Raw genomic sequence first — 12,518 nt, forward strand, 5'->3', positions numbered from 1 at the left:
GAATGCTGAACAACCTTAAAAGAGTAAATTTGTTGTAATCTAGCTATTCTATTATGAATATCCATTGTATATGTTCACTTTTTCTTATGTTTGTTGCTTATTAATATATAACTAATATAACTAGCCTACAAACTAATATTCTCAAACATAAATACAAGGGACAAACCTCTTGTATTTATACACTTACACCTTCGGTTAAACTTGCCATTATTCATTTATCATGGCGGCTAACTTTCCAGTTTTAGATTACTTAAGATGCCTTATCATGATAAGACTCTTATCTCTTATCACTCAATCCTTATTGGCCTCGGCATCTTATCTCAACCCTAAGATACCTTATCATGATAAGATTCTTATCTCTTATCCCTCGATCATGATTGGCTTCGGCATCTTATCTCAACAAAATTAAGCAAAGAGACTTCAAAAATAAGTCAATTAAGCACCCGCCAACTTTTTTGGCAAACATTTAGTTTTTGAATACTGAGATCATTTTAATTTTTTATTCCAAACACTGAAAAAACAAGGAAGATCATCAAAACTACATTAAATATGCTTGGAGAGGACAACAGCAGAAGCTTAGGATGTAGCGGAATACAAGCTTGCTAATATCTGCTTATCAGGTAGGTCTGAAGATACATAAAGAAACAAAAAGCTTATGAGTATTAGTACGACAGATTTTGTGTCGTGTATTAGGCATCCTCGTTGCGCATATCCTCGTTGCGCATATTAGTCTCTAAGTATCAGTTCGATGTTTGGTGTTGATCCCAGCAGACTGCTAAACAGCTGGAACTCTTGTAATTGTTAAAAGCGACAGAGTGACTATCACATTAATTGAAATGTGGGCGTCACTTTTTATAATTCTTGGGCTATCCTCGCTGTACATTCTATACCACCATTTTGCGAGGGAATTGCAGGAGGTTGATCCTATTCTACTTAACCATCAAACGTCAATTTCCGAGACAAGAAAATCGAGCGAGTCTGCTGTGTATAGATCCGTTGATGTTCCGCATGGGGTGACTGTCACAAGAGGGTTGAGCTTACGAAATGGCTACAAAATTAGAGACGGTTGCTTGAAAGATATCTGGTATTTAGCTTTGAATAATCATCAAACTAAAATTGCTTTTGGCGATAAAAGTTTTACGTTAGGGCAAGTCAACTCAATTCTACACCTTATTGCTCAAAACTTAGAACAAAAAAATGTGCAGAAAGTTGTCGTTTTAGGTCGTCTAAATGAAAGCCCCGAGTTGGCCTTGGTTATAATGACGTGTTTTTTTATAACTGACATAACGGTTGTTTTATGCAATTCATTTAATGACGTCAATGCAATTCACAATACACCAAATGGAATACTTGTGACCAATTCGTCGTTTATTGACAAAATACCCCAAAAAATGTTCAGCGAGGTTATCGGGATCAACGTGAATGGAGGATTATCCTCCAACACATCGTCCACTCATTTTACACAGATTTTAGATATTGGGCAGGACATAGAAAGCTCAACAGACTTTCTTTACAATCCGGACACTGATTTTGCAAAAGTGAATAACCACCCATACTCATTTGTCAGTAAGGGAACAGAAACTAGGTTTTTTCAGGTCAACTTTGTTTCTGCAGTTGCAGCTAAAGTTATGTCGATCCCTTCTCCGCTTTCTTGGAATGAAAAAGACAGTCTACTACTTTCATACACGACCCAAAGCTTTTCTTCAACGAATATACTATTCGGACTTTGTTGTGGACTTATTTCCAATATCGGAAGTATTCAAATAATAGATCCAAAAAACATTGGCACACTGAAAGATTTGTCAACATATAAACCGACTGTTCTTTGCATTGACTCACATATATTAAAGACATTGTGCAGCAGCACAAAGAAATCCTTCTGGCAGAGTTTTAAGCTACAGCGTTCAGAATATTTGAACTCCCTAGGCTACTTCAACTCATTTGGGAAAATTGAGAAATCCCTTCACCTTAAGATGGTTTACGCATGTCAGCTAAGTCCGGTATTGTCGTCTTTCATCTGTAATTTCTGCAAGTCGATATTGGGATGCAGAATCGTCAGAGAAGTTTACACCAATTATTCTATTGGTCCGATTCTGAAAACTAACATCTACGATTTCCGCATTGTTCAAAATCGCAACTTGGCATTGCTTGGGGTCCCGGCTAACTCTGTCGAGTTGAAAACCGTGAATCCTGCTGAAGGTGAATCCCGCGGGAAACTTCAGGTAAGAGGTATGTCGATAGGAAAGGGCGACCACCTTGTCCCTGACGATGAATATTGGGTCGACGCCGGTCTAGAGGGGAGCTTTGCCAGGGACGGCTGCTTTTATAGCGATTTTCAGTAACTTACCATGTACAAACTGTAAAGAGGGAAAAGTTCAAGGGATTGTGCTTTGAATTAGAGGTGCTTAGATAGCAAAAATTTCCATTTATTACGTAATTGGCCACACAAAACGGGCTCTTCCCCATGGGAGAATCAAGCAAAAAAGGAGAGACAGGAGCGGAACGGTGTGAGTGAGAGGTCTGTGAGGAGTACCCCTTTACTACAACCGTTCACAGTGTATAAAGCCTTGTACGTTTTGAGACACGCCTAAAATTAGCTCCTCCGGACCCCTTTCCCGTTCTTCCACATCTTGTCCCATTCAGTAGGCACACCGTGTGTTTGTGTTCTTCAATATGGACACCAATTCTGACCAAGGCCTCCCGAGTCAATTGGGTGAGCACACACAATTAATGATAGAAATACCGGAACTATCGATTCCTGAAAATTTAGATGATTACTCTTTCACGATGGCAAACCGAGTTGCAAGCGATCCACAGACGCCAATGCAGAATTCTAATCAAGAGGCTTTTGATCTCGATCAGATTTCTAAACAGTCACAGTACAATCACGGTGGCCTAATTAGTAGCCCGTACAAGAAAGATGTGCCGGAACCTGCACCAGCTCGAAGTCAACTTTTCAACCAGGATGATTCTTACGGACGACTTGATATTAATTTCAAACTTGGCGGGAGGACTACAGATTCTTTGATAACTGATGCACCCCAACGATTTTCAAGTGATTTATCACCAGATACCACTTTTGCTTTACAGCAGCAGAAAAATCATGCTCCAAGCTACACTTTGAATATAGTCGTTAGACAGTTCACGAAATATGCAGAACGGAAATTGAACATATGCCTCAATAGCTCCCCACTAGACCAGGAGCCAAATATAGTGGAGATACTATGTGAAGGCGTAGATCCAATGTTCGATCGAATAATATCCTCATTAGGTTACATTGCAAGGAGGACTCCAAAGAGAGTTACAGATGCAGTGATGCACTGGCGTCGTGGGAAGTCAGAGTTAAGAGAAATGGCAAGAGCCATGTTGGAAAAGGATATGGCAGCTTATCAAAATACGCTATCGAAAAACAGAACGCACAATTATCACAGAAAATCAATATCTCGATCGAAAATGTCTGCTGAGCTGCCATCGAATCAAGTGTCAAACGAAAGATCTACCAAAGAATTAGAAGAACAAGCACAGAAGTCAGAAATAACATTTACTCAAGCAGATCGTCAGTTTACTATAAGTACTTTCATATTGTGGAGGGTTTTGATTGAAGTGATCAAGCAGACATCCTCTTCTACTTTGATGGAAGATACCGGTCTCGAAGAGATCATGTACAATTATTTGAGAAGCATAGATCCATATTTAGTTAGTCGTTCGTTGATTCACTCAGCAAATTGGAACTTACTTTCGGAACTAATTGGCCATATGTCCGATAAATCTTTTTTGAGTGTTAGTGATCGGTTCATCGCAGATTTGGAAAAGTTTCCAACAGGATATACGAGTGGGAAGTTGTTTTCAGAAGCCAGTCTCAACCTTCTCATTCATGGTATGAGGTATTTACAATTTTCCAATTCTTCCCTTGAAAGGTTTGAAGAAGGTGCAGATTTCATCAAAAGTTTAGCCAAGTTTTTCTACAAATGTGAAAACGAAAACATATTCTTATCATACTGCGATGTCATTAATCAGCTCTTACTATCCCTTGCGGGTACACTTACTGCAGAGGTAAACCATCCAACATGGGTAGATGCAATAAAAGTTATCTATTCGAAAAGTCTCACCATTGCCAGCTCGAACTCAAACAAATATTGGAACAGTGCAATGACTTTGGCTGTTACAGCTTTATCTGTTGCTCCAAAAGAAATGTTTGAGAGCAAATGGAGAGATATTGTTGATGTCATAACGAAAAGACTAAAACCAAAAACATCTGCTTCCGAGAAGTTGATTGTGATTACATGTGTTACCAGACTAACATGGGCTTATTTATTTCGATATTCAGATACCTTGAACTCTAAAACACGGACAATGGAAGTACTTGCAAACCTTCTATTTTTGAATATTCAGAAAAAGCAACAATGGCTGACAGAAGATGCTTTGCTGATCCAAACGGCAGTCCAATTTTTCCGTGCGCTTGCTTACTCTCAACTTAATTTTACCTTAGAGAACATTTTCATACCTTTTTTGAAGTCTTCATTCAATAACTTCAATTTCGAGATCATAAGCCACGAAAAGCTATTACTTTGCATCAGATCATACTGCTGCATTCTTTGGGACCATCAAAACCACGAAAGACCACCATTTCCCACAGATGACGTTATACAGAATTCCCTTGACCCTCTGGAATTCAGTAATATTGGAGCAGGAAATGTTTTTGAGTACGAGGCTTCTAATTCCCAAGTCCATGAGGAAATTTCATCCATTTTCTTAAAAGTTATGTTTTTATTGGAATCTCAGTGTGGCTGCAAAACTTTAGACTATTCTCCTGGTACGGGATCTGCACCTGCAACTCCATCTTCTGCGACAAGCTCTTCAAGTTTACACCAAAGAATATCGAGTTTAACGTATTTCCATACTGCGGATGACACATCTTACAAAAATAGCGAGCTTTTCACAACAGTCATCACAAGTATTTCTTGGTGTGCAAACACCACAAACTCTTCTCAGTATAGAAAGATTGTTGAACTACTAGTCAAAAATTGCATTCATGAGAATGAGACTACTGCACAGTTCTGCATTGATGCACTAAAGATCTTAATCTGTAAGAAGAATCCAAATCTGATAACGACCACTTTTGCAACAATCGCTTTTTGTCTAGACGAGAAAGTATCCAACCTGTCCGCTCATGAGTATTTATCTTCTGACAACTATGTGAAACTGCTCGAGGTGTATTTGGAAGTTCTTCAATCTTGGCTTGAATCTTTGACCGAAACAGAAGAGCAAGATACCGAGGACACCGCAAATGCGATGTACAATGTTAACCATGGCTTTGTACAAGAGGAAATTAGGGAAACCAAAAAGATCGAGTCCTTAGAGCTGAAAAGTATGGCCACATTGATTGATGATGTGGAGGGAAATGCCTTATTTTTCCTATTCAGTCATGATTTCCGTGTGCGATACTTGGGTTGCCAAATTTTACGAATGGTTACCCAATTTGATGAAGCAATATACAGCTTGTCTACAGAAGACATAGAAGTGAAAAAAGGACACAATAGGCTTCCTTCTAAGTTTGCAGCAGAGTCTGGAACTAGAATTATAGAAGTTCTAGGATCACTAAACTTCGTGGATTTTGCGAAGCTCAAGAAAGCACAATTCAGCGAAGCTGAACTCAAAAGATATAATAAGTTTGCGAACAACGACAGAAAGAACTCAATTATAAAACTAGCCGAAAGCAGTCACGGTGTAGACGCAGCACTGTGGTTCAAAATCTTTGAGGATGTCTTAGAAATTTTGGTAAAAACATGCCCTATCCAGATTGCGATTGCAAGATCTCATAGTTGCATTAGGCTTGTTCAACTTTATGATCAAATTGTTCGCATAAATAACGATGGAGGAAACGGGAGGGACAATGCTGTAATTTGGGATTATATGTTGTACTTGAAAATAGCATGCGCATCTTTAACTTCAACTAGTGAGCAACGTATGCATATTCCAGATTTAAAGGCAACTCAGCAATCATCATCCTCTTCAATATATTCTCCATTGGTGAAAAGTCATTCGAGGAAGAAGTCACAACAACTTTTTACCGTCCAACATCAAAAGATAACCAGTGCCAAGTCAATTTTCAGGATGGCAGTTCCTCTTCTGACAACATCGAAGTCACGTTTGAGGGATGCTATTGTGGAAGGTTTGAGTTGCATAAATGTGAACATTTTTAAAACATTCATACAGAGCATCGAATCTTCGATTGAAATCTGGGAAAATCCATTCAAAGGTGGTTTTTCAAGCGACATGACATTGAAGCAAGAAATCTGCTGTGTTTTAAGTAAAGTGATTTTCAAATTCTCAAAAGCTCATGAGGATTATTTGGACGAATCAATTCTACAAAAGCTTACACTTCTACTATCGAACATGTTGCACGTACTAAATACCAATCATGCACAAACGAATTTTAGATATCAGCGGTTGAGAAAATACTTCTGTAACATTTTTGAAACACTTCAAACAGATTTGCTCGAGACTAACGATGCTGAGAAGTGGTTCGGGTTTGATTTTAGAAAGAAAAGTTTTGAGTTTTTAGTTGAATGGACTGGATATGGTCAAACAGGCTCAATTTTTTCTGAGAGATATAGTCTAATGAGGAAAGCAATATCCACAGAGGACGACAAGTTGAATCTTCAAGCGTCTTTGGAGATGCAGAAACACCAATTGCAGCTAAGTTCAATAAGCTGTATTTCCAAACTTTGTGGCAGTCCAATTTCTGAAGGTGATGAGTCTTTTGACTTCTTGACCACGTTTGGATGGTTGGATTCTTTATTCAAAACCTACAATGAAAAAATTAGTGGATTGGCAAGAAATGCGCTAATGGATATTCTAATCGTTAACGGTAAAGTCAGTGAGATTTTTGAATTGATCGTCAAAAAATGCTACACTCATGACTCAGCTCTAGGAAACTACTTTATTACTCTTAAAGACGCCTTGATAAAAGGTGTGAAATTTGAATATGAAGTTTACCTGCCTCTTTCTTTGGCGTTGTTCTCATCTGGATCAGAAAATTACAATGTTAGAGCAGCTGCAGCGGTGTTACTCGAGTTCACAGAAAACAAATTTTACAAAACGAAGAACATTGCAAATTATGTTGATGGCGTTTGTTGTAGATCGAGAATTATATACAAAAGGACATTATTCCAATTATCGACATATTTTGCAACTTCCCATCCAGAGGAAAAATTCAAGATGATTTCAGAGCTCACTTTAATGTTCAACTTAGTTGGATCCAGTCCAAGACGTGATCTTGTTGCAGTACTCCTTCCATGGGTTCAAACAGTTGATCTTAATTTAGAGAATGATACTCCAGACAGAGACAGCTGTTTGGTTGTGTTGTCAAACTTCTTTGACATCACTATGAGATACAGTCATAAAATTCAAAACGAATTAGAAGCATTATGGGTGGCATTAGGTACGGACAGTACAGGAGATGGTGTTAAAACAATTTATGACTACATTATCACCAATTCCTTAGCTTTAAAGAATTTATCATTTATTGAGTGTTCAAGACAAGTCATTGTTTCGTTATCAACAATTCCATGCAATTTCAACTTGATAGATTCTTTGATTTCAAATATGGAACCGAAGTCTATGATTCCGTTTGAGCCTGAAGTTAGCAAAATCTTAATTTCAGAAATAGAGAAACAATCATTTCCGGGCTTACCATATGTTGCTAAACTTTCAAAGCTAATTCAAAAAAATTCTTCTACAACAATTCCAGCCTTTTCTTTGTGTGAACTATCAATGATTTTCCTTTCTGATCTGATTTTGATACCTAGCGATAAGGTCAAGGAAAATTTGCCAATGTTGTTACATGTCTCTATTGCTCTTTTAGACCACCAACTTTTTGTTGTTCAAGATCAAGCTGCTGCTTTAATAATTCATTTGATTCATGAATACGGAGATGGCAATAGTGAAGCAGGTCAGCAGACGATCAGCTCATTGAGATCATCTGATTATTCCAAAAATCTATGGACGTACGGAGACTTGACATCTGTGAAAAATAGTGGCAGAGTACCTGATAGCATGGATACATTGGTAAGAAATATCTTAAGTGTTTTTGAAGCCAAGATACCATCAATTCAGAAAGACTGGAGTATTATGGCTATCCACTGGGCAACTACATGTAAGGTTATGCATGTAGCATCAAGGTCTTTCCAGGTTTTCCGTTGTCTGATTTCATTTTTAGATCAAACTATGTTAAAAGACATGCTATCATGCCTCACCAACACGATATCAGATGAGAACGTAGGTATACAAGGATTTTCAATGCAGATATTAATGACGTTGAACGCAATCACATCCGAATTGTACAGTGAACAGTTGATTGCATTTCCACAACTGTTTTGGTCATCTGTAGCCTCTCTAACCACAATTCACGAAAACGAATTCATTGAAGTTTTATCAGCTCTCTCCAAATTTATTTCGAAAATTGACTTCAACTCACCTGACACTGTTAATTGTTTGAGCGCTACATTCCCTCCTAAATGGGAAGGAAAGTTTGAAGGACTACAAAAAATCATCATGATTGGGTTGCGATCTTCTAACTCGTATGAGCCAACGCTTAAGTTAATGGGAAAATTGAACCAACTAGAAAATAGTCAAATCATTGGTGATGGGAAACATAGAGTTCTGTTAACTTTACTTGCAAATATGCCAAGATTTTTGCACTCTCACACTACCAAAAGATTTGCTGAAGATATCATAACTGCGGGGAACTATTTGGGTGAGATGGCGGATAAGAATGAAGTAATTGGATTATCCAGGATAATTGAGTCTTTGATCAAGAGAAGATTTAGAAACAAAGAAGATTTCATGAGCCAAATTGTCAATGTTTTAAAAAGACACTTTTTTCCACAATATGCGGCTGAGACTTTAGTGTTCTTACTTGGATTGTTGTTCAACAAAATCAGTTGGATCAAAATTGAGATAATGGATTTGTTGAAACATGTTTTTCGCGTTGTCGATTTGAGCAGTGATGAATTTATTGGTTTGGGTGCAGACTTGATTGCTCCATTACTCAGGTTGCTTCTTACCGAGTACGTGGACCAAGCATTGGAAGTCCTAGATGAGGCAGCATCTATCTCAGCGTCTCCATTCGACAAACATTACTTGATGATGTCTGCGGGTGATTCGACAATGAGAAAAGATTATGACAAAATCGTGACGTTGTTTGGAATTCCCGATGACAGCGGATGGTCTGTTCCTATGCCAAGCGTCAGCACGGCGATCACGAGAAACAATATTCATTCCGTTTATTCTACATGCGTGAAAAGTGTCGAGGAGAATGACGAGTCGACCGAGGAGCCCATTGGAGACTCGCAAGCCAACGAGACAGAGCTCTCCAACGGCTTTGAGAAATCACTACAGCTGTCCGAACCTCCTCAGATATTTTCTGCGGAATCGCAGTATGTACAGTATAACCCATTGACTCCTGAGCTTCAACAGCAAATCAACCGCCACCACCAGCAGCAAGAACAGTTCAATGCCGATAATGTGTCAGTGACAGACAAGGATTCGTTGAGCAACATGCTTGCTACGTTAGAAACCCTTGATTCTTTCTTTACCAAAGATGGCAAGGAGATGCAGGGCAATTATGGACACAAGTACAGCAGCTCTGTAGACACCAGGTCGACAGCTACAACGAACACTACCTCGAACACCATGGATCGGGGAACATGGGGCTTGGAGTTTGATGTGAGCTCGCCGAAACTGGATCAGGCTATGCAGTTTGAGTCCACCGCATCATTCCGGACATTACTTGCGGACGTTGGTTCTCCAAGTGAAGAGAAGCTCCTTTCCCCGCGATACAAGGGCAAGAAGAGCCGTAAGAACTCGTTGCAAGGCGCTGTCGAGCCCTTGAAATTGAATAGGGACCTTTCCAAGGAAAGCGCACTGGGCAATCCTTTGATTATCGAATCCAATTCCGAAGGCGACGATTCGGACAACTTGTTCGGTTTTGATCTCCTCAGACAGGCAAACAAAACGAGACGCAGATCTGCGAGGATCACCGGCTCCTATGGGAACGATGTGGGCGGCAACCTGTTGCTCAAGAACAGCCCTATCTCGCCTAGGAACCCAAGATCGCCTCGTCACTCTCTTGGGTCGCACAATAAAAGCAAGTTCAGAAGCTACAACGGATACCGCAAGTCCACGAGGCCGTACAGCCCGCCAACGGACGGGATGAACGAAGAGTGAGGGCGGTTCAATCTCTCCCGCTGCCTTATGCAAACAAAAATTAAAACACTGTATAACTACTAACTACTCACTATAACTTATTAGATAGATAGAGACGCACATATCAGGAACTGATAAAACTTACGTTTGCCTCGAAGACTCGTTTCTTTGCCCGTCCGTTTTGCTTGCCCAGCTCTCGGCAGGAACACCGCTGGAGCGGGGGAGAAAATCAATTACACTGCTGTAATGGGAAGACAATGGATGAGCGGGCAGGAGGATCTGCAGAGAGCCTGCGATGCAACGGTTGACGGTTTTCAAGCCAAACAGACAGGATTTACCGGAAGGGAGTATCTGTTTGTCGACCAGTGTAGAGATGTTCTGTGACGTCTGTCGGTCCGGTATGACAACATCTGTGTTCCACTGAAGGGCTTTTGGTACAGACGGTAGTACCCTCCTTTTTTTGCATAAAGGAAGAAAGAGAGAAAGGGATATAAAGTGGCTGTTGACGATGGTCGACATAAATGCAGACAAGTTATCAGGAAGAAAATACTACAAGGAGCATATAAAGGGGTTGCTAGACGACACATTGCGGCGAGTTGTGGAGAATATCGAGGCTGATCGAACATATGTACGACGGAACCAGCCTGAACCGTGGTTGGTGACGGTGCCACGAATATGCAGTTTCATAGCAACGGTTGTATTCACGCTTTACAAAGCTGACGCTGGGTTCACTGACTTCTTTAACATTGGGTACGGCGTGAAACGAAAAACAGTGGGAGATATGGTCGAATGGATCGAGACTCTCCTGGAGGCCCGGTTCCACACGTCGCCACCGTTCACAATATTGCACTTTGTAGAAACGATGGTGTTTCTGACGGAGGGCTTGGACAGACCGCTAGAACGGGACTTGACGTTCGACTACGATGGGTTGAAGTTCTACAGGAAGAAGGTGAACAATCTTGTTTGCGACGAACAGTGCGACGACGAAGTGATGAACATGTATTACGAGGAGCAGGAGACTTGCGAGTACTCGACGAACAACATATATGCGGTGAAGTATCTTCGAGCGTTGATCAACATCTTGTCTGTCGAGAGCAGCGTCGACGAGGTGATGAACGACTTGGACAGCTTCCGCTCGCAAAACGCTTTGCGAATAGAGGGCGTAGGCGTGCCGCCGCCGGTGAACGATGACGGTTCGGCAAACTACATAAAGTTGACGAAGATACCGTGGCACGACGACGCCAGTGTTCTGCCTGGCACGACAAACGAGGACGACGGCAAGGATCCCGTTTGAACCCCAAGCGGTCGTGTAAATATGTATATACCATGTGTGGGATTGAGGTTAAAATTTGACTGTCATGTTTATATTTAAAAGTATTAAACAATTTAAATGGGGTTATACAAGAACTTCTGGCACGCTTATTTAGCGTTGGAGTTCATCTTTCTCTTACCACCTGGGGTGACAGCAGCGTTGACGAATCTCTTGGTGTACAATAATCTCTTGTATGCTCTACCCTTTGGCTTCTTTGGCTTTTCAGTCTTTTCGACCTTTGGAGTTTGAGACTTAACTTTACCTGCTCTGGCAAGGGAACCGTGAACTTTACCCTGTAGGAAAAAAGTGGTTTATCAGCGTGGGAGGCAATAAACACGTGAAATGTTAGTAATCTGCAAAATCGTTGGCAAAATACAGCTCTTGCTCAGGAGGAGTGAAGAATGGAGCATGGTGGTGGCATATAAAATTCTGACATAAATCTTTCTGTCCATCTGCTGGTCTTTTGTCTGGTGCTTAGCGTTGGAGAGATAGTAATTCCTTAAATCCGTCTTGCTACTGACTGTCAAGTTTCACGTGCTATATTCTTCATAGGACATCCATCATGATAATAACAACGTCTGCAACTGGTGCATTTCACTCAGGTCTGTTTCAACTCTGTCATATCTCTGACTGGCATCCTTGCGGCCTGATCTTTGAGCATGCCTTCTTGTTCACTTAATCTCTTCATTCTCGTATTCCTTGGGGGCTCCTCCTATAGCAATAGCCTCGTGGGGCTGGTTTTCCATGCTGCTACATACCATGTTGATATATGTAAGTGTTTCTTGGTGTTTAGAGAGTAGTCTTTGACCGTGTATGCCAAACTCATTCGTTCAAGGAGAAGATTCTTCACACCCTCTTCACCACCACTGCCTCCCAGCCAGAGGCACACACACCCTCACGGGGCCGCTCCGCACCAGCAGGCCCAAGGGCAAAAAGCGGTGTGCGCGTGTCGCTGGCGGGGAAAAAGAGGGCTTCAAAGAGAACTACAAACCCTCGC

The 12,518-nt window shown here is 40.8% G+C and overlaps 4 protein-coding genes across 4 annotated transcripts; 3 read left to right on the forward strand and 1 right to left on the reverse strand.

Annotated features, from left to right (window-relative positions):
- Window positions 1-809: 809 nt before the first annotated feature.
- Window positions 810-2,455, forward strand: PICMEDRAFT_16465 (hypothetical protein). The gene has a single exon (XM_019161219.1). It carries the CDS (start codon window positions 837-839, stop codon window positions 2,340-2,342), a length of 1,506 nt encoding a protein of 501 aa, XP_019017731.1. The 5' UTR covers window positions 810-836; the 3' UTR covers window positions 2,343-2,455.
- Window positions 2,456-3,114: 659 nt separating this feature from the next.
- On the forward strand, window positions 3,115-9,687 carry PICMEDRAFT_18826 (hypothetical protein; the record flags this gene model as incomplete). Its single annotated transcript, XM_019162089.1, has 2 exons — window positions 3,115-9,309; window positions 9,421-9,687. Coding segments are annotated over 2 exons (6,462 nt in total), but the record flags the coding sequence as incomplete, so codon positions are not given.
- A 1,030-nt stretch (window positions 9,688-10,717) lies between these two features.
- On the forward strand, window positions 10,718-11,503 carry PICMEDRAFT_72677 (hypothetical protein; the record flags this gene model as incomplete). Its single annotated transcript, XM_019164271.1, has 1 exon — window positions 10,718-11,503. The coding sequence occupies one exon, from the start codon at window positions 10,718-10,720 to the stop codon at window positions 11,501-11,503; it is 786 nt and encodes a 261-aa protein (XP_019017733.1).
- Window positions 11,504-11,539: 36 nt separating this feature from the next.
- On the reverse strand, window positions 11,540-12,334 carry PICMEDRAFT_16467 (hypothetical protein). The gene is made up of 2 exons (XM_019161221.1): window positions 12,280-12,334; window positions 11,540-11,814 (listed from the first exon to the last, which is right to left on the reverse strand). The coding sequence occupies exons 1-2, from the start codon at window positions 12,280-12,282 to the stop codon at window positions 11,629-11,631; spliced, it is 189 nt and encodes a 62-aa protein (XP_019017734.1). The 5' UTR covers window positions 12,283-12,334; the 3' UTR covers window positions 11,540-11,628.
- Window positions 12,335-12,518: the final 184 nt, after the last annotated feature.

This window comes from Pichia membranifaciens, assembly GCF_001661235.1.
Source record: "Pichia membranifaciens NRRL Y-2026 unplaced genomic scaffold PICMEscaffold_3, whole genome shotgun sequence".
Taxonomy (NCBI): domain Eukaryota; kingdom Fungi; phylum Ascomycota; class Pichiomycetes; order Pichiales; family Pichiaceae; genus Pichia; species Pichia membranifaciens.

What these genes read in the sequence shown, in the direction of transcription:
- PICMEDRAFT_16465 (XM_019161219.1), top strand. Translation starts at nt 837, where the DNA reads ATGTGGGCGTCACTTTTTATAATTCTTGGGCTATCCTCGCTGTACATT.